The sequence below is a fragment of the Arachis ipaensis genome, chromosome B9 (genome assembly GCF_059453495.1).
Source record: "Arachis ipaensis isolate K30076 ecotype BB chromosome B9, ASM5945349v1, whole genome shotgun sequence".
NCBI lineage: Eukaryota > Viridiplantae > Streptophyta > Magnoliopsida > Fabales > Fabaceae > Arachis > Arachis ipaensis.
Genome location: NC_142444.1, coordinates 1,763,189 through 1,784,166, shown reverse-complemented (window position 1 = coordinate 1,784,166; position 20,978 = coordinate 1,763,189). Strand labels below are relative to the sequence as shown.

The window sequence follows — 20,978 nt, the reverse complement described above, 5'->3', positions numbered from 1 at the left end:
GGGGAATAAGATCTCATGGCCCCATTCCATAAAGAGAAATTAAGGACTGAGAAAGGTGCTTCAGATTAGCCGATAGGATAGTGAGCTGTAAATGAGTTAATAATCCACCGTGTTTAAAGCATAATTCTTTCATATGATCACCATATCTACATGAACACATGGTCACTATGGTTCTGGACCAATAAAAAAATATGCATAAATAAAACCTATTTTCTAAATTAGTTCAAGTCATTAGGCTTTGCTTCACAAAAGTTGACTGCAATGGCAATGATAGAGTCACTTTTGGAATTGTTTTATGAAAGGTTTTTGTTAAATAACTCGTTAAATATTAAAAGAAAAAAAATAATGTTAGTGGAATTTAATAAAATTTAACTTTTCATCCTTATAAAAATATTTATTTTTTATCCTAATAAAAAATCTTGGTTTCAGTGCAATTTATTCTTAATTTTAGTTTATTCTGTTAAGAAAACTAAAATGTTGATATGATAAAATTTACCCTGAATTTCTTTATTTGTTTTAAATAATTATTGAAATTAAATATTACAAGATTCCTCACAATTTTAAATTAAAAAGTCTAGGTGTTATCTAATTTAGTAATTTATTGTTTATTTATTTATTGTTACCTATATATCAGTTTGTTTATTTATTGTTGTTTTGATTGGTGTCGAATGACTAATATATGATTAATGACTTGGTTTTGTTAGGTTGAAACTTAATTGGTCACGAACTTCATCTCGCACAACACGTTTGATGAAAGGAAAATCTCTCAAACATTCTATTAAACTCTAACTTATTAAAAGTTCCAAACACCCTCAAAATTAACTTCATTCTTTTAACATTGTTGTTTAACATACTCTTTCTTGTAGTCACTTGGTAAGTTGGAAACAAAAGAACAAAATTCATGTAATATAAAATTATACACAAACTAAACAAAAAATATCCCTAATGCCGTATCTTCCAAGTGATGTCTCCATACTAATTGCATCAATGATGGACGCACTAATTGCTACGGAGAACTTTAAAATCGAGTAATCATTAAGAATAGAGCATCAGCGTGTATTCCTAAAAATACAAAAATTAAATCTTAGAAAAAGAAACAAAAAGAAAAACAAACTTGCAATATTTACCTAAGGCTCGTTGGAAGCATCATGTGGACTTTAATCTGCCTGTTTTTTGGCTTCCAATGTTCTCTGGATAAAAAAAAGCACATATTCTTAAGAAGCCATTAGATTTATCAACTAAGGATCATCATCTACATCTAGCAACTAAACCATGAAACCGACAAAAAATATTTTTTATGGAATTTGTAACTTGCTTTAGCCACTTAAACAATGTTTTCAGAACCCGTAACTCAAAATCATAACGATGTAGAGAGCATTTTCATCAAGAATTCCACTAATGAGCTAATGAAAAATCTTGACAATGTATACAATGGGCTAGTTATTTAATCCAATAGAGATAAATAATAAAAACTCCTCTACAGATTATTCTAAATTCAAAAACTCTCATTCAGTTATTTCACATCAAATTTCAAATTTCAAATCCCCCAATTTTAAATTTCAAATTTTTAAAAATTCAATTAATTATTTCAAAAAAATAACTATCCAAAATCCTAATTTACCAAAATATTTGACTCCAATACCCTCTTCTTTTTCAACCGGCGATTTGCTGCTTGGCTTGCCACACGCCACTCACCCATAGTAAAAATAACCATCCACTTAAGAATAAAAATAATCATCCGTAGACCTTATGAATTGAACATCCAACATATTTTAATTATATATAACTAAACCCAATCCAGTCAAAATAATCATCTACATAAAAATTAAAATAACCATTCGCATACCTACTAAAATGACCATCTTAAATTGAACATTAAATACAATAAAATATCTCATTTACATGAAAAATAAACATCTACATGCATACATAAAACTTCCACTGCATACTGTCTCCCAGCATCCCTTTGCGCATCCAGCATCGATCTTCTGATCGCTTCTCCGTTGACGCTGCTGTCGCCGCCATCATGCCTATCGTCGTTTCGTGCCGACCCGCCATCCTCGGACTCGGCGTCTCCATCCTCACTAAAACCCTTCCATTCACTGCGGGGTTCTCAGACTTTGGCGACCCAATTCTGTGACTCGTCTACCTCGCCTTCTTCTTCGCCAAGCTTGTAGATGAAAAAGTGGTGAAATAGAATTATTCTAACGAAGCATTGAAGGTCTTAAAAAAGTGGAGAAATTCATGAACTTTCCTGCTACAAAGTCTTGTTGGTTTAATAATGACAAGTCTGATATTCTTGGTTTCTTGAAAGTAGTTGTTGCCACCGACGATGATGAATTATACAAAGGTGTATGAGAATTGTGATGCTGCTGATGCCGCTTGGTGTTTATTATTATCTTTATTTTTTGAGGGTGTCTTCTTCGTTGTTATGATACTACTACTTGTACTTGATGATGATGATCCTTCTTTTACCACAACTTGCTCCAAGGAACCATCATTCCAGTAACTAAAAATTCAAAAAATGAAATAAAAAAACGAGAGAGAGTGAGTGAAGAAAGAGAGGGAGAGTGGCTTCTTACACGGAGGTTGGCTTCTTAAGGGATTCATCAAGTCCGATCTTGGAAACCGCATCGCATACGAGTTCGTCTCACTCTTCGAAAGCTCCTCGCTGGGATTAGGGTACAGCTTGGTCTTCAGCGAAGCGCTTTTCGCGCCGGCGATCCCGTCGATTTTAGCGGCACCGATGAGAGAGGATGGAGAGGGAGACCAGTTGGAGGTGTTCGTAACTGTTTGAAATCCTTATTTGCTTTGTATTTAAAATTGAAAATAATTTTGTAATTAATTAATTTAATTATCATTTAATATTGATTTCAAAAATACTTTTGTGGTATACATTGTACACTAATTACATTGACTCCTCATACTTTCTCTTAGTTAAACCATATTAATTTTGTCCAAGTTAGACCGAATAAACCGGTCTAAATTAATATTTTTGGGTTAATTGTCAAATTGGTCCTCAAAATATCACGCGATTGTCATTTTCATCCCACAATGATTTTTTTAATCAAATTAGTCCCTGAAAGATATAACATAAGTCGCGTTTGTCCTTCCGTTAACTGTTTAACCCATTCCATTAACGTTGTTTCACGTGTAGCGTGAAGTGAAACGACACCGTTTGTGGTAACAGTGGGTTATGCTTAAAATGATGTCGTTTCTTACTTCCTCAGCCCTCATTACTCTTCCCTCAAAACAGACGAAACAAATACAGAGAAGAGGAAGAATCGTCGATCGTAGAAACATCGGAGGCACCCCTTCATCGGCAACGCTTCACCGACTGCGACTGCGCTTGAGTGGCTCACTCTCTAGGCCACCGTTGCTTGGGCGTCCCAGGCTCGGTCTTCTCCTCCCAGTCAAGAGAAACAGAGAGAGAAGACAAAGAATCAACGATCATTGGAAGGACAGAGGTGTTGTCATCGGCTAAAATCATGTTTCTTGATAAATTAGTATTACCCACATGCATTGTTTATGATAATTGATTTGTTTCCCTAACCTTGTACAAAAGCTTTATACTTGATGAGCATAGCCAAATTGATCAAATTACTCCACATATCCATGGATTAAAATTAACCAACATAGCGAATTAATCATGGTATAGTAGTATTATTTCTTTGGTCATCACAATGCAATCTATCGTCACTTGGATTTTAAAAAAATACCGAATGACAAACCAAAAAAAATAAAAAACAGAGCACACAAATTTTAATCAACTTGTAACAAATTAACCAAATAAGAAAGAGAATCAATCAAAACCCTAACATTACCACCAGGCACCAGCAAAAAAAAACCAACTTGAAACCCATTGAAGGAATCATTGATTATCTCTCTCGCAGATGATAATGCCTTCCATGACAGTGCGATGGTAGCCTCTCACGCACAACGAACGCATTCGCACTACTCACTGCGTCGCCGATGATAGCACTGTCTTCTTCCCTTTGACCGGAGCTTCGTCACCTTCTTTCTTCGTTCTGAGTGGTTAAAGAATAGAGAGTGAATGAGTGAAGCTGTAAATGGAAGGAGATGAAGCTCCACTAAATACTAAACGACGTCATGTTTGAAACAAGGACTTATAATAATCAAAATGGCATCGTTTTAATGTCATTGTTAGCACGATCCACGTGGCCAAATGTTAACAAAATCTGTTAATCCACTGACAAAAGGACCATCGCGATTGATTTTGAATTATTCGAGGACTAATTTGATTAAAAAATTAATTTATGGACGATTTTAAAAAATGGCTTATCTTTCAAAAACCAATTTAACTATCAACTCTAATATTTTTTTACATAAAATGACTACAACTCTGTCCAAAATACCCACATTCAAATTTGCTAATTCCAAGTGTACCCTTTGCCAAATTAAATTAGGGTTCAATTATCTACTTATACCATTTGCACATTTTCTCGATTTAGGAAACCATCATCTTCTCAGCTCGAGCTGCTACTCCGTCGCCCGCGCCAGGACCACCACCTCGTTGTTGCCATGGTAGCCACCATGAGTTGGGTGAGTTGCCGTCGCATGAGTTGCCGTCGCAAGCTGAAGTTAGTAGCCACTCATCTTCTCCCATCGCAAATCGCAGGACCAGCACGCCGAGCACGACATCGGCGTTTGTAAGCTAGGTGAGTTGCCGTTTAGCCAACACAGGACCAGCATCTTCTTTTCTACTGTGTTCTCATCTTCTCTTCTTTTGCCAATGCAGGACCATCTGAAAATAGGTCTTCTAGCCGCCGCCAGGACAACCACCTCCTCGTCATCGTTAACTTGCCACCGTGACCTTAGTTAGTTGCCCTGATCTTAATTTGTGTCGTAATTGCATAATGTATAACTAATTTGTTCATTTAATATTCAATTTTTCATAGACAAGTCGTGTTAAATTTTAATCTATGAATTGAAGTCCTGAGATTTTTGTATAATTTTTTTACTTTCATAACTTTGAGATGATGGTTATTTTGCAATTTGTGGTATTGAAATCACTCCTGCTTGCATTTATCTAGCTATAGAAATTTGCAAATTGAATTACTTTTGCATTGTTTATGTATTCTATGAATTGAATATGCCAGACCATCCCTACTTGCACTACATTTTGTAGAATTCAAAAAATACTACGATTTGTAGTCACGTAAATTTGAGGACGGGAAATTTGTTCTTATTAGGCTAGAAAATTGTTCATTTAGGAGTATATACTACTAAACAGTAATGAAGTGGCCTTCTATGAGATTCTGTTTTAAGTTAGCTTTGTTTTGGTTTATGGAAGGGAACAAGTTTTTTTTTAATTTAAAGAAAAAGAAAAAAAAAGAAGTCGTATGAGTATTTTTTTTTTATTACCAAAATTTTTCAACTTTTGTATACTAGTTTAAAGAGACAATTGTTATTAATACTACATTTCTTACAAGGTTTATTGAAAGGATTCAGTAATGTTTTGAAAGGACAAGATAGCACAAAGTAAAATCTACCTATAATATTGGATCACAGTATTGGACTTCTAAAGTAATAGTATTATACAATAATTATTATTTGCTTAATGTTTGACTAATGTTATCTCTATCTGTTGTATTAAACTTTTTTGCAGTTCCTTAAAAAAAACTAAAGGACAAGATAGCTGAATTTCAATTTGGTTTAAATTTATCTCTTTTGTTTTAGAATTATGTTCAGTTCCTTTGTAAATAATATGTCTTAACTCACACAAATTTAATATATGTATATAAGAAAATGTTGTCATAATTGTTTGTAAAATTTTATTTTATTAAATATGTTGGATGTTAGAATGTTAGAAGTTGCCAATAAGCAAGGTTTGGAATTTCATATTTTGAATTGTAAATATGAAATTGACCTACCTACAAAATTAAAATTAGATAGAAGCTAATACAACTTTTTTGAAAAATTTAGGACCAAAAGTCTAAAATGGATTTGACACAAATGGACACCGTCAATTCCTAATTTGACGAGCATTAACAAGACGTAATACTGTTGAATTTTTTTAATAACATTGTGTATAAGATTTGGATTTTTATGAGTTACACTATTTCTATATAAAGAGGCAGGATTCAAAATAAAAAATTTTAAAACCCAACTCCTTGTATACTTACACCTCATAAACATTAAAAGAAATCATCCGCGTGACAAAAGATCCATCTCTATTCACTCAAATTTTTCAGTTTCAATTTTATTCCACATTCTATACGGTCCAAAACAATGTGGTTATTTTCTATTCTCAGAATCTCAGCTGCCTTAACTGGACCACGGTACATAACACCACATGTAAAAAAATAAAATAAAATTTAGTACCATAAAAATACGAAATAAATTTTATATAAATATTATACTTACAGGTCTTAAATTATTAAATTCAAGTGTAGCAATGATGTCAGCAACAACTGGTTGAGTCTCATGTACTCCTTACAGATTGAAAAATGCGAAACTTATATTCAAGCTGTAAAAATAAATATAACATATAAGAATTAAAAAAGAAAAAAAATATTACCAGTTAACTCAATTTATTTTACTATAATGAATAAAAAATTCAACTAAATTAATAATAATATCTCATTAAATTATACCTTTCTATTGATTGTATTTGGTTGCTTTCTGCCTACAAATGCAGCTACTTTCAGTTACACATCTATTATCCAACGCCCAATAGAAAGTATGACGAGCACTTAATGCAAAAGCCCCCATCTCATCAAGTGGACCAAGAAGAAATCAACAAACCAACTCCGGAACTGGAGCTTTCCTTACTTTCTCATATTATTCATCCTTCAAAAAATTGTTAATCATGTCTTGTGGAGAGATGGTAATTTTTTCTTGGTCATTGAGTTTATCTTTTAGATTAAAAATAGCCTCTATAAAACCAGCAACCGACATAGTCCAACAAATTCCTAAATTAAAAAAATTATTTAGCACTTAATAAATTATTTAATGAAAAATCAATAAATAATTTATTGAATAAATAATTTATTCAATGAATTAAAATTATTTATTGAATAAATAATTTATTAAATGCTAAATAATTTTTTTAATTTAGAAATTTATAGGGCTATATCGGTTGCTGGTCTTATAGAAGCTACTTTTAATCTAAAAGATAAACTCAATGACCAAGAAAAAATCACCATCTCTCCACAAGACATGATTAGCAATTTTTTTAGGGATGAAAAATATGAGAAAGTAAGGAAAGCTCTAGTTCCGAATTTGGTCTGTAGATTTTCTCTTGGTCCACATGATGAGATGAGGGGTTTTGCATCAAGTGCTTGTCATGTTCTCTATTGGGCGTTGGACTATGGATGTATAACTGAAAGAAACTGTCCATTTGTAGGCAAAAAGCAATCAATAGAAAGATATAATTTATTGAGATATTACTATTAATTTAATAAAATTTTTTATTCATTATAGTAAAATAAATTGTAACGGGTAATTTTTTTTTTACTTCTTTTTCTTTTTTAATTCTTATATGTTAAATTTATTTCTGCGGCCTGAATATAAGTTTTGTACTTTTCAATCTGTAAAGAGTATATGGAACACATTGGAAACTCAACCAGTTGTTTCTAACATCATTGCTACACCTGAATTTAATGGTTTAAGACCTGTAAGTATAATATTTATATAAAATTTATTTTGTATTTTTATGATACTAAATTTTATTTTATTTTATTACATAGGGTGTTATGTACCGTGGTCTAGCTAGAACAGCTAAGATTCTGAGGATATAACCACGTTTTGGTAGTTGGCCGTAAAAGTAAAATCATCCACGAAAGAAGGAAAGAATATTTTATTATAAAAAATAGTTGGAGATCATCATGTACAGACAGCGGCTATAGGAAAATATCCCGTAAACCGTATAGAATGTGGAAGAAAATTAGGGCCGGAAGATTTGAGTTAATAGAGATAGATATCTTTTGACACGCGGGATGATTCCTTTTAATGTTTATACGGTGTAAGTATGCAAGGAGTTGGGTTTTAGAATTTTTCATTTTGGATCCTATCTCTTTATATAGACATCATGTAACTCATAAAGATCCAAATCTTGTACAATGTTATTAAAAAAAACTCAACAACATGTTTGTCTTGTTAGTTCTCATCAAATTAGGAATTGATAGTGTCCATTTGTGTCAAATTCATTTTAGACATTTGGTCCTAAATTTTCAAATAAAATGATATTAGTTTCTATCTAATTTGGAATTTTATATTTTGAATTGTAAGTATGAAATTGGCCTACATACAAAATTAAATAGAAGCTAATATAATTTTTTTTTTTAAATTTAGGACCAAAATTCTAAAATGGATTTGGCACAAAAGGACACCATCAATTCCTAATTTAATGAGTACAAATAAGACAAATATACTGTTGAATTTTTTAAAAACATTGTGCATAAGATTTAGATTTTTATGAGTTACACTATGTCTATATAAAGAAGTAGGATTCAAAATAAAAAATTCTAAAACCCAACTCCTTGCATACTTATACCTAATAAACATTAAAAGAAATCACCTCGCGTGTTAAAAGATCATCTCTATTAACTCAAATCTTCCAGCTTCAATTTTCTTCCACATTCTGTACTGTTTCTACATGATTTACGGGGTATTTTCCCATAGCCGCCGTTTACTCATGATAATCCCCAGCTATTTTTTATTATAAAATATTCTTCTCATCTTCCGTGGATGATTTTACTTTCACGACCAACTACCAAAACAATGTGATTATTCTTTATTTTCAGAATCTCATCTGTTTTAACTGAACCACGGTACATAACATCCTATGTAATAAAATAAAATAAAATTTAGAATAATAAAAATACAAAATAAATTTTATATAAATATTATACTTACCGGTCTTAAACCATTAAATTCAGGTGTAGCAACGATATCAGCAATAACTGGTTGAGTCTCAAATGTGTCCTATGTACTCCTTACAGATTGAAAAGTGCGAAACTTATATTTAAGCTCTATAAATAAATATAACATATAAGAATTAAGAAAAAAAGAAAAAAAATATATTACCAGTTAAACTCAATTTATTTTACTATAATGAATAAAAAATTTTATTAAATTAATAATAATATTCCACTAAATTATACCTTTCTATTGATTATATTTGGTTGCTTTCTATCTACAAATGGACAGCTTCTTTCAGTTACACATCTATTGTCCAACGTTCAATAGAGAGGATGACGATCACTTAATGCAAAACTCCCCATCTCATGTTCTTTGTCCCTCAAAAAATTGTTAATGTGTGGAGAGATAGTGATTTCTTCTTGATCATTGAATTTATCTTTTATATTAAAGGTAATCTCTATAAGACCTGCTACCGACGTAGCACAACAAATTCCTAAATTAAAAAAATTATTTAGCATTCAATAAATTATTTTATAAAAAATCAATAAATAATTTATTGAGTGCTAAAAAATTTTTTATTTAGATATTTGTTGGGCTATGTCGGTTGCTGGTCTTATAGATGCTACCTTTAATTTAAAAGATAAACTCAATGAACAAAAAGAAATCACCATCTCTCCACAGACATGATTAACAATTTATGATTAACAATTTTTTGAGGAATGAAGAATACGAGAGAGTAAGGAGAACTCTAGTTTCGAGGTTGGTATGTGGATTTTCTCTTAGTCCACATGGAGGTTTTGCATTAAATGCTCGTCATGCTCTTTATTATGCATTGGACAATAGATGTATAACTGAGAAAATTGTCTATTTGTTGGCAGAAAGCAACTAAATACAATCAATAGAAAAGTATAATTTAATGAGATATTATTATTAATTTAATAGAATTTTTTATTTATTATAATAAAATAAATTAAGTTTAACTGGTAATATATTTTTTTTATTTTTTTTAATTCTTATATGTTATATTTATTTATGTAACCTGAATATAAGTTTTATACTTTTCAATCTGTAAAGAGTATATGAGACACATTGGAGACTCAACCAGTTGTTGCTGACATCATTGCTACACCTGAATTTAATAGTTTAAAACCTGTAAGTATAATATTATATAAAATTTATTTCGTATTTTTATGATACTAAATTTTATTTTATTTTATTATATAGGTGTTATGTACCGTGGTCCAACTAGAGCATCTAAGAATAACCACATTATTTTGATAGTTGGCCGTAAAAGTAAAATCATCCACGAAATACGGGAAAAATTTTATTATAAAAAATAGGTGAAAATTATCATGGACAGACGGCAGTTATAGAAAAATATCCCGTAAACCGTACAGAAATCGTATAGAATGTGAAAGAAAATTGAAACTGAAAAATTTGAATTAATAGAGATGGATCTTTTAACACGCGAGATGATTCCTTTTAATGTTTATAAGGTGTAAATATGCAAGGAGTTGGACTTTAGAATTTTTCATTTTGAATCTTACCTCTTTATATAGAAATAGTGTAACTCATAAAAATCCAAATCTTTGTACAAAGTTATTAAAAAAAGCTCAACAGCATGTTTGTCTTGTTAGTACTCATCAAATTAGAAATTGATGGTGTCCATTTGTGTCAAATCCATTTTAGGTTTTTGGTCCTAAATTTTCAAATAAAATGATATTAGCCTTTATCTAATCTTAATCTTGCATGTAGATCAATTTCATACTTACAATTCAAAATATAAAATTCCAATCCTTATTTATTAGCAACAGCAACTTCTAACATCCAATATATTTAATAAAAAGGGAGTATTGTTTTGGTCCCTAATGTTGAGAGGTAAGAATCGAAACCGTCCTTCATCTAATTTTCGATTTAGAATCGTCTTTAATGTTTTTCTACGTATTAAAATCGTCCTTTTTTATTAATTTTTTTATTCCTAAAGTACCCATATTTTAATAAAAATAATATAAAATTTAAAAAAAAAAATAAAAAAAGAACGCGTTTTAGGGGAAGGGGCAAAGGAAACGCATTTTTGTTGGGGTTAGGGGTTGGGGGAAGGAAACGCGGGAAGGAGGGGATCCCATTGCCATAGCCGGCGCCGCCAGAACCACGAACAGAGTGCGTCGCCGGGAAGGAGAGCCCAAGCTGCCGATCTACCCATCTATGGAGTGCGTCGCTGCCGTTCATGCTTGCTCCTGCCACCGCCGATCTACCCAGCCGCTTCTGCCGCCACGGTGGAGTGCATCTCCGGGAAGGGGAGCCCAAGCTACCGATCTACCCATCTGTCAAGTGCGTCGCCGCCGTTGATGCATGCTGATCTACCTAGTCGCCGTCGCTCCGCCGCCCACAAGCTGCCGGTGGTCCTGCAACGCCGCTTGCATCTGCTTCTTTGTGCTTTGAATTTCTGATTTGACTGTACTTCTCTATTGATTTGGCTTTGTGCTTTAATTTTCTGCTTTTGCTTCTCTTTCTTGTTGAATTTTCAGCTTTGTGCTTGAGTCACTGCTTCTGCTTCTCCATCGTTGAATTTGTGCTTCTTGTTGAATTTTCTGCTTTCTGTTTCTACTTGTGTTGATTTAGTTTTTGAATTTGTTGAATTTGTGTTTATTTGTTGAATTCCTGACTCCTAATTTGTTGAATTTGTATTGTTCATGTTATTCTTGGTGGTGGTGGTGTTGGTGTTAGTGGTGGAAGTAAATGTGCCAGTAATAGGAAAGGATATTTTTGTCCGAAAAAAATTATAAAGATGATTTTAATACGAAAAAAATCGTAAGGACAATTCCAAATCGAAAATTAGATGAGGGACGGTTTCGATTCTCATCCCAACATTAGGAATCAAAACAATACTTACCCCTTGATAAAACAAAATTTCACAAACAATTACGACAACATTTTTTTATATACATATATTAAATTTGCATGAATTAAGACACATTATATACAAACGAACTAAACACAATTCTAAAATAAAAAAGATAAGTTTAGACAAACTAACCTGAAACTCAGCGCCATCTTGTCCTTCAGTTTTTTTTCAAGGAACTGAAAAAAAGTTTAATACAACAGATAGAGATAACATTAGTCAAACATTAAGCAAATAATAATTATTCTATAATACTATTACTTTAGAAGACCAATAGTGAGAACCAATATTATAGGTAGATTTCACTTTCTGCTATCTTGTCCTTTCAAAACATTATTGAATCCTTTCAATAAACCTTGCAAGAAATGTAGTATTAATTAATAATCTAGTATACAAAAATTGAAAAATTTTGATAATAAAAAAATACTCATACTGCTTTTTTCTTTTTCTTTAAATTAAAAAAAAAAAAAAAAAAACTTGTTCCCTTCCATAAACCAATCATAAACCAAAACAAAGCTAACCTAAAACAGAATCACAAAGAAAGCCACTTCATTACTGTTTAGAAGTATATACACCTAAAAAACAATTTTCTAACCTAATAAGAACAAATGTCCAGTCCTCAAATCTACGTGATTACAAAATGTAGTACAAGCAGGAATGGTCTTGCAAATTCAATTCATAGAATACACAAACAATGCAAAAGTGATTCAATTCGCAGAATTTCTACAGCTAGATAAATACAAGCAGGGATGATTTCAATACCACAAAAAGCAGTATAACCATCATCTCAAAGTTATGAAAGTAAACAAATTGTACAAAAATATCAGGACTTCAATTCATAGATTAAAATCTAACACTACTTATCTATGAAAAATTGAATATTGAATGAACAAATCAGTTATACATTATACAATCACGACACAAATTAAGATCAGAGCGACTAACCAAGGTCACGGTGGCAAGTTAATGATGACGAGGAGGTGGTTATCCTGGGGGTGGCTAGAGGACCTATCTTTAGATGGTCCTGCATTGGCAAAAGAAGAGAAGATGAGAACACAGTGGAAAAGAAGATGCTGGTCCTTTGGTCCCAAGGTCCTAGCATGCTCAGATCCACCGGCCTGAAATAAGAAATTGACAGCGAATTTCATCATCAAATGAAGAAACACAATGACAATTCCATAATAGGAAAAAAAAAAGAAAAGAAAAAAGCACTCTCAAAAATGTTCCAGTTCAAAAATCTTTACCTCAATGTACTTCTTAGCATTATCCCAGGCACCACCCGTGTTTGATGCTGATATTGCAATCTGAAAAAACAATTCAAAAGAACAAAGATTCAGAAAACTTGACAGGAATGTTGGAACACAATACTTCCAACTGAACTTCACATAATGCAGTCTTAGTAACTGATATTACCTGCACACCAGAAACAAGAGCACCTGCAAGAACGCCTGAGAGAGTTTCCACACCAAAGAAGGTACCGACAATGAGTGGTGTAAGCATGACAAGGGCACCTGGAGGAATCATATCCTTGATGGATGCATCAGTGGAAATCTTGACGCATGTGGCATAATCAGGCTTGGCGTGACCCTCCATGAGTCCTGGAATGGTGTTGAACTGCCTGAGAACTTCCTCAACCATCTTCAAAGCTGCACTTCCTACACTCTTCATGGTCATGGCAGAGAACCAGTAGGGGAGCATGGCGCCAACTAAGAGTCCAATAAAGACCTTGGGAGTCAAGACATCAACAGTTGAAATTCCTGCTCTGCTGACAAAGGCACCGAATAGGGCCAAAGATACCAGAGCAGCAGATCCAATGGCGAATCCCTAGTGATGGAAGAACAGAACACAACTCAGGTGTAACTTTGGGCTCATAATCATGATGAAAATGACCAGAGGATAAGAAGTAATCAATAACATTAGAATATTTTTTAACCATGGCTATAGATACTAATCTATATTTTAGCATAGATGTAACGCCATAGTCATTTGAACAAAAATATAGGCTGAATTGTATGCAACCACTCTAAAAGCTTCAAATTACCTTGCCAATGGCAGCAGTTGTGTTGCCAGCAGCATCCAGTGCATCAGTTCTCTCGCGGATACGATGGCTCATTCCAGCCATTTCAGCAATGCCTCCAGCATTGTCACTGATAGGTCCATAGGCATCAATAGCCAATCCAGTAGCAATAGTACTAAGCATTCCAAGGGCAGCCACAGCAATTCCATACATTGCAGCAAAACTGAAACTTACGAAGATACTTATGGCAATGGCAAAAATAGGAATAATGACAGACTTGTATCCTAGCGCAAGGCCAAAGATGACATTGGTTGCAGCTCCAGTCCGGCAGGAATCAGCAACATCTTGTACAGGGCTGAAAGTCAATCACAAAAAGGAAGTTAAGGGCATTACACATCTATAAACGAAATATAGTAAGGCACGTCAGAAACTCAGCATTCAGCTACCTGTAAGCATTGCTTGTATAATATTCCGTGACAAACCCTATAATAAGTCCAGCCCAGAGTCCTACGGCCACACATAGGAATAACTGCCTGAAAATGTCAACCATGTAAAACAATTCTATTAAATACGTTATCAACAATCCAAGATAACAAAAATAAATGGAATATGAGAATATAATCAAGAAACAGAGACACAAGCTTTTAATGGAATCATCTAAACCAATACTATGTATATACAGAACCAGGCCAAGAAATTCAACAAACAATTTTTTTCCCCATAAAAAAACATTAAAACAAACTTAACGTACCAGCTCTTAACTTTTTTCTGAGCTCCAAAGTTGAAAATAGTGAAGGACGATGGGAGAGCAAGCCAACTAATAATTGCAATTCCAATAGTCATGAGTGCTGTAGAAATGATAAGCTGCTTTTTCAATGCTGGTTCAATTTCCTTGACGGCTTTGATCTCAAAGAAATCAGTTGCAAAGAGAGTAGTAATCAAACAGATGAGAATGCCCACAGAGCTGACAAGAAGGGGATACAACATAGCAGTGAAGTCGTGGTCGATTCCAAATGAGGAAATGGAAGCAACAACAAGGGAAGCACAAGATGATTCGGCATAGGAGCCAAAAAGATCAGAGCCCATCCCAGCAATATCTCCAACATTGTCACCAACATTGTCAGCATTCACCTGATAAGATCATGAAAATGGATCAATTGTTTCAGCAAATACAGGGAGGACTGATGAGATAACTACATTATCCTTCAATCAATTCTTCCTGTGAAGAACAGGGAAAAGGAAGTAGAAAGGGGGGAAATGTGACTTACAGCAGGGTTTCTTGGATCATCCTCGGGGATATTTCTTTCAACTTTTCCTACAAGGTCAGCACCAACATCAGCAGCCTTGGTATAGATACCACCACCAACTCTCCCAAACAGAGCCATGGAAGATCCACCCAAGCCATAACCAGTTATAGCCTCAAAAAGACCTTCCCTATCAAATAAGAAAAAGTGATAAATTGATCACAGTTCATTTCAAGGAAGGAAAATCAAGAGACGTAATGGAGAAGTAAGGCTAAATGGGAAATATTATTAAACAAGTAAACTAAGAAGTTGAGATATACCAGGTTCAAACACCTCATAAAAAATGTAGAGACCCAAGAAGCCTACTAATCATCTATTCAATTTTTCTTTTCCTAAATATGCGCATGCATTCAAAGTTGTCTGTAAGCAACCATTTATGTTATGCTGGTGAAAATGAGAAGTCAAAAGCCATTAAATTACCACCCTTTCTAGTACATAAATCATCACATGCTGAAAAATATTGTCTGGGGTCAAATAGTGTGGTTTAGAACAATGCCAAGACAAAGTATATGATTTATGAACGAGAATACAATGATTTGTGAACGAGAATACTATGTCTCAGCTTCTACTTTCTCAACTACCCCTCTTCATCACTTAAATTTATGCTATTGTTACTAATTGATATTCCTAACTACTTGAGCCCAGACCCATGATATCAAACTGCTAACCATCTGATCAACAACTTGGATAAACGATTAACATGTTTCTAGGAACGTGTTCAATAAATTAAAATCTGAACCTAAAGAAAGTACCCCAACCTCCCCAGACAGTTGCATTACACCTAGAAGCAGCTAATCAAACAATTTATTGGTCAGGAAGCACAATCTTGGAAGTTGCATGCAATTTAATGTAAAAAAAGTTCTTATGAATTGGTACAGTGAAAGTTAATCAACAGCCAATCCATCTCAATTCAGTTGTTCCATCAACCAATATCCAGCAATTATCACCTGACCTAGGCGTAGTAGTAGTATGCAAATCACAAAAAACAGTGAAAACCGATTTTCAATTCAACCTCAATATATGAGGCGGCAACCTCTGAGTGCTTCTCATTAGTCCTGGCAATAAATATGTCCCAGAAAACCGACCACCACTCGAATAGAAATCCTCGGGGAGCATCGATAGCTGAAATCGCAAAACAAGGAACCAAATTAGTAAAATGAACTTCTATCGCCGGTAAAAAGATAATAAAATGGACAAAAAGTAAGCATTAATTAGCTTCTTTATTTTCCAAATAGCTCACCAACGGGGTCCGAGTATACTTTCCCAGCTTGAAAAGCCTGAGCTGAAGCCTTCAAGTCCCTCTTCACAAGGTAATCATGGATGTAAACATCTAACCTGAAATCTCACACAGTATAAAGAGCATGTTTCATGAGCCAGTTCAACCATGAGAGAAACCAAAGTTTTCACCTTTACATCGAATATCATCACAGAACACATCACAAAACCCCAGTAACTAAAAATCATCAGCAAGCCCCAAATGCAGCCAAGAATGAAAGAGTTCAACAACCAGAAGCTACAATTTTTATCAGGTTAAAGAACAAAAAAAATAAAAATTTCACCCTTGTACTTCCACATGGTTATGAAAACCCTAACATACCCATCAAAATATTCACACACATTTGCGAAATACAATACGAATGGAGCCAAAATGAGACAGATAAACCAAAACCAAACCCAAATCGAAAAAGAACACCCCAAATCACAAAAAATAAAGCACAATAATTTGTAAGACAAAAAACCCATGTTTCAAAACTGAATTAAAAAGTAGAGATAAAACATGAAACAGTGAAAAAAAAAAACGAAAATGTTAAAAAAGAAAAACAGAGAAAGAGAGAGAGTGAGAAACATATCATACATCTTATCAGCCTCCCAGTTAGTTTGAGGCATGATGAGATTGAATGGTACTAAGGGAATGGAAGAGTTTGAGCTCGAAGGTTTGTTTAGTTTGGTTGCGGTTGCAGTTGCAAAGGACTAGAATTTGGGTTGACACAGAAGAGAGAGAATGAAGAGAAAAAAAAGAAAAAGGCACTGTGGAAAGAGAAAGAGAAGAGAAACGAAGCCAAGGAGAGATAGAAAGAAAAAATCCAAAGGGTATGAAATGAAGGTGTGAACAAAAACGACGACGCCTCGAAAGCTTTATGCTGTGTTTGTATGAGTAGAAAATGGAAAGAAAGAACAGGGAAGAAGAAAAATGGGAAATAATATGATTATTTTTTATTGTTTGGTTGAAGAGGAAAATTAGAGAAAAAAATGGATGAACTAATTTTTTTTTCTTTAATATTGAAAAAGAAAATGAAAAAAATTAATGTTTTTCATTTTATTTCTAATACTACTTTTTTATTTTTTTTATATATTTTATAATATAAGAGTAAAATTATCTTTTTATAATATTTTTTTTTGTTTTTTTTATTTTAAATACATCTAAAAAAATAAAAAATTATTTAATTTTTTTTCTTTCATTTTTTTCCTTTCTATTTACTTCCTCTTTATTTCTTTCTTTCTAACTAAATATTTCTTTACTTTCAACCAGTAGAAAAAATATGGAAAGTTACTAACACAACTACTCAACCGAACAAATAAGAAAAACAAAAAAAAAACAAAACAAAACAAAACACACAACGTTAGATTCAGCTCCAAAAACGACACGTCAGAAAAATAAACCGACGACACAACGAGATCTCTAGTAAGAAAAGCTCAGATCTCACCTTCGGAGATGGCGCTTTGAATGTCGGCACACTTGACCACGACGCTATGGTCGTTAATTCCTTCCTCCTCTTCGATGAGTTGTTGTTGTTACTGTTACCGCTCGAAGACGACGTTGCGTGCGGTGTGAGCTTCACCTTTGAAACGAGGAACCACTGCACCAGTGAGAACACGATCCCGACGACGGCGCATACCGGAATCACTATCTCCGTCGCGAGCTCCGACAGAATAGCCTCTCCCATTCTCGCCTGAAAAAACCTAACTCCGCCGGTTACCTCACCGGAAAAATGTAAAGCGGCGTTCGCCGGAACACAGAGAGAAATGGAGTGTAAGTCACGGAGAGAGTGTGACCTCGAGTGCGGCGAGGCTTGCGGTTTTATAGCGGGGGAGAGAATGATGGCGTGCGTGAAAATTACGAACGTTATGTTGTACCCTGTTTTGCGACCGTTGGATTTGGTGTCATTAGATTTGAAGTGATTTGAACGGTGGATGAGTGAGGAAATGGAATGAAATTAAGGCGGGAGAGAGGGAAATGATTTTGGAGAATGGAGAGTGTGTTACACACGGATATATGGTAGTTTTTTATATTATTTATTATTTTCTTTATTTATTTTGGTATGCGGACATATGGTAAATTTACTTGGGGAGGTTATATAGTGTAACTCTCGTTACCTAGGTGATAATATTCATACAAATATTTTATTTAGACATTAAAATTAATTATTATATATTTTATATATTAAAATAAATATTATTTAACTTATTTTTAATATATATTTTATATTAATAACTAATTTTAATATATGCTTAATATAATTGGTATTTGATTTAATGTATTTAACTATTTATGGTTTTTTTTGTTATAATAATCATTTACTAGAATTATTTGCTGTTGACCAATAAAAAAGGGTAAATTTTATTTACAAAATATATAATAAAATATTTATACTTTTTTGAAAGTACAAACATATCCTTAAATAACGTAAAAAAAAAACTTTAGTAAGCTAAATCTAGGTTGTTTGGATTTTTCCTTGGCATTTATAATTTACCTCGAAAATTTATTATTATATTCTAAGTGACACAAAAATAATTGCTTGCAAGTTGCAACGTAAACCCTATTAAATGAAAATATTTCAAGTTATACATGCCTAATTGCTTTATGTATGATGGTTCTAGTTTTGTATATTAAAACTCCATTAAAAATAATTAGTCTCATAATGTTGTCTTATTAACTCAAATTTAACCTTCTCTTATAGAAAATACATATAATTTCAAAAAAAAAAAGAAAAAAGAAAAAAACAAATACGAAAATAAAAAACTACTGAAATTGCTTTCCGCTTAATGCTTAATTACTATTATTAATTTAAAATTAAAAAATAATTTTTTATAAACAAAAGTTTGAGAGTCGGTAATTTTTAATTTATAGTAATCAGTCCTTTTGGCTAGCAACTCAATATATTTAGTTTATTAGTCTAATTTTATATTTTTTAACTAATATTATTAAATATTGATAGTTAATTATTGGATAAAAATAATAAATTTTACTAATTTTGTAATATATGTTTTAGTTTTTTTCTTTTGTATATTACTTAGCCTGCATTTAATTTTGAGAACATAATAAGATAAAACACTAAGAATATAACCCAAAAAACAAAAATACAGAAATTAGTATTTTTATATTTTATTTAATTATAAACTGAATATAATATATAATAAATAATAAAAATTTTAATTTATTTTTATTTTTTTCTTTACACAAATTTAGAATAAAGAATATATTTATAAAAAATTTGATAGGAATAATAAAAGAAAAAAAAAAGTGTGTCTCCGTTTAATGTAGGAGTGATAATAAATAGAATAGGATATAATTTAGATTCAATTCTAATTCTATTCGTGGGTTTATTTTTCACTAAAATTTAATCTTATTCTATACTTGTGTTTATAATATGTCAATTCTAATATTATCCTTCTTTAATTTGAGAATATTTGACCCTACCTGAAATTTTGCGAATCATAAAAAAAATGTAATATCCAATCATTTGAGAAGATCTTTTATCTTGGAGTTATAATTTAGTATTTATATATTATTAAATAAATTTAGATTTTTTATAAAAACTAAAAGTGTTAAATTTTTAATTGAAGATCTTGATTTAGTGGTTAAATATTTTTTATATAAATACAAAATTTTTTATTTGATATTCATCTTGAATTAAATCAAATTAAGTACCTACGAATAAAATAATAATTTAATGTATTATTTTTTTGTTCTTCGTGATAGAGACGGCACCATCATATCCTTATAAATAAACGCGGCAATCAAATTGGATCATCACCTTAAAGCTTTGGTATCATTAGTTTTCTTATTTTGTTGAATCCTTAGTTTTCTTATTACATACTCAAATAATTTAAACTAAGCAAGAATAAATATTAAGAAAGGGGCTATTATGTTTTATTTTGCTTAAGAAAAAAGTTAACAAGAATAACAACATATAACAATATATAAGAGTTATGATTAAAAAATTTAAGAGAAATTATACTGGTTATATTTTTATAAATTTAATTTTTATTTTTAACTGCTAAACTATAATAGCTTATCATTAAAAAATATATATTATACCAAATTTTTGTAATATATATATATATATATATATATATATATATATATATATATATATATATAAGACTATATATATTATTGGAAACATTTCAAGTGCACCGAGAAGTACCGGTGCACCAATTGTTTTAACCGTTGATTTCAATTAATATATATTATATATATTTTTTATAATTCAGATCAATGGTTAAAATAAGTGGTGCACCGGTACTCCCGGTGCACTTGAAATGTTTCCTATATTATTATTGTTGGCATAGAGGAATATTCCGTATGCGTTAGGTAATAGGTGGGACCGAGGGTGATTTTCCAGCATTGGATGGACGTAGGGTGTCGGTGATGAGTATGATGGGAAGAATGAAGGGTGTGTGATTAGTGGCTCCGGTGGTCATGGCTGCAGAGGATTGTGATCGGTGTGCTGAGAATATCGTGGGAGCTGAGCTTTCAGATTCAGCAAGAAACGGCCTTAGGGACGCTGACGTAAGCTGTTTTGAATGGAGTGCAAAGCATCCTATCCGATAACACATCCCTTTTCTCTTTTCTCTGTTATTTTTA

At 32.3% G+C, this 20,978-nt stretch overlaps 1 protein-coding gene across 17 annotated transcripts; it reads right to left on the bottom strand.

The window, feature by feature from the left end:
* Positions 1–793: 793 nt before the first annotated feature.
* On the bottom strand, positions 794–18,169 carry LOC107614691 (pyrophosphate-energized vacuolar membrane proton pump-like). 17 transcript variants are annotated; one of them, XR_015899789.1, is made up of 14 exons: positions 17,815–18,169; positions 16,350–16,444; positions 16,122–16,231; positions 15,074–15,239; positions 14,557–14,936; positions 14,252–14,338; positions 13,830–14,160; positions 13,202–13,612; positions 13,033–13,092; positions 12,734–12,906; positions 11,924–11,967; positions 4,449–6,490; positions 1,128–1,190; positions 794–1,062 (listed from the first exon to the last, which is right to left on the bottom strand). XR_015899789.1 is itself a non-coding variant. In XM_088499550.1 (12 exons), the coding sequence occupies exons 3-10, from the start codon at positions 16,223–16,225 to the stop codon at positions 12,739–12,741; spliced, it is 1,707 nt and encodes a 568-aa protein (XP_088355676.1). In that variant the 5' UTR covers positions 16,226–16,231; positions 16,350–16,444; positions 17,815–18,169; the 3' UTR covers positions 794–1,190; positions 11,924–11,967; positions 12,734–12,738. The 17 variants fall into 17 exon arrangements, 10 of the variants coding, with proteins under 10 accessions (XP_088355676.1, XP_020967972.1, XP_088355677.1 ...); XR_015899791.1 differs by having other exon boundaries at positions 6,388–6,490; XR_015899788.1 differs by having other exon boundaries at positions 794–1,190.
* Positions 18,170–20,978: the final 2,809 nt, after the last annotated feature.

Excerpts from the sequence above, each read along its gene's own strand:
- LOC107614691 (XM_088499553.1), bottom strand. The coding sequence starts at position 16,225 with ATGCTCCCCGAGGATTTCTATTCGAGTGGTGGTCGGTTTTCTGGGACA. Across the intron at positions 13,613-13,829 it reads CAACTGCTGCCATTGGCAAG|GGATTCGCCATTGGATCTGC; the intron begins GTAATTTGAAGC and ends TTCCATCACTAG. Across the intron at positions 12,907-13,032 it reads ATGCTAAGAAGTACATTGAG|GCCGGTGGATCTGAGCATGC; the intron begins GTAAAGATTTTT and ends TTCTTATTTCAG.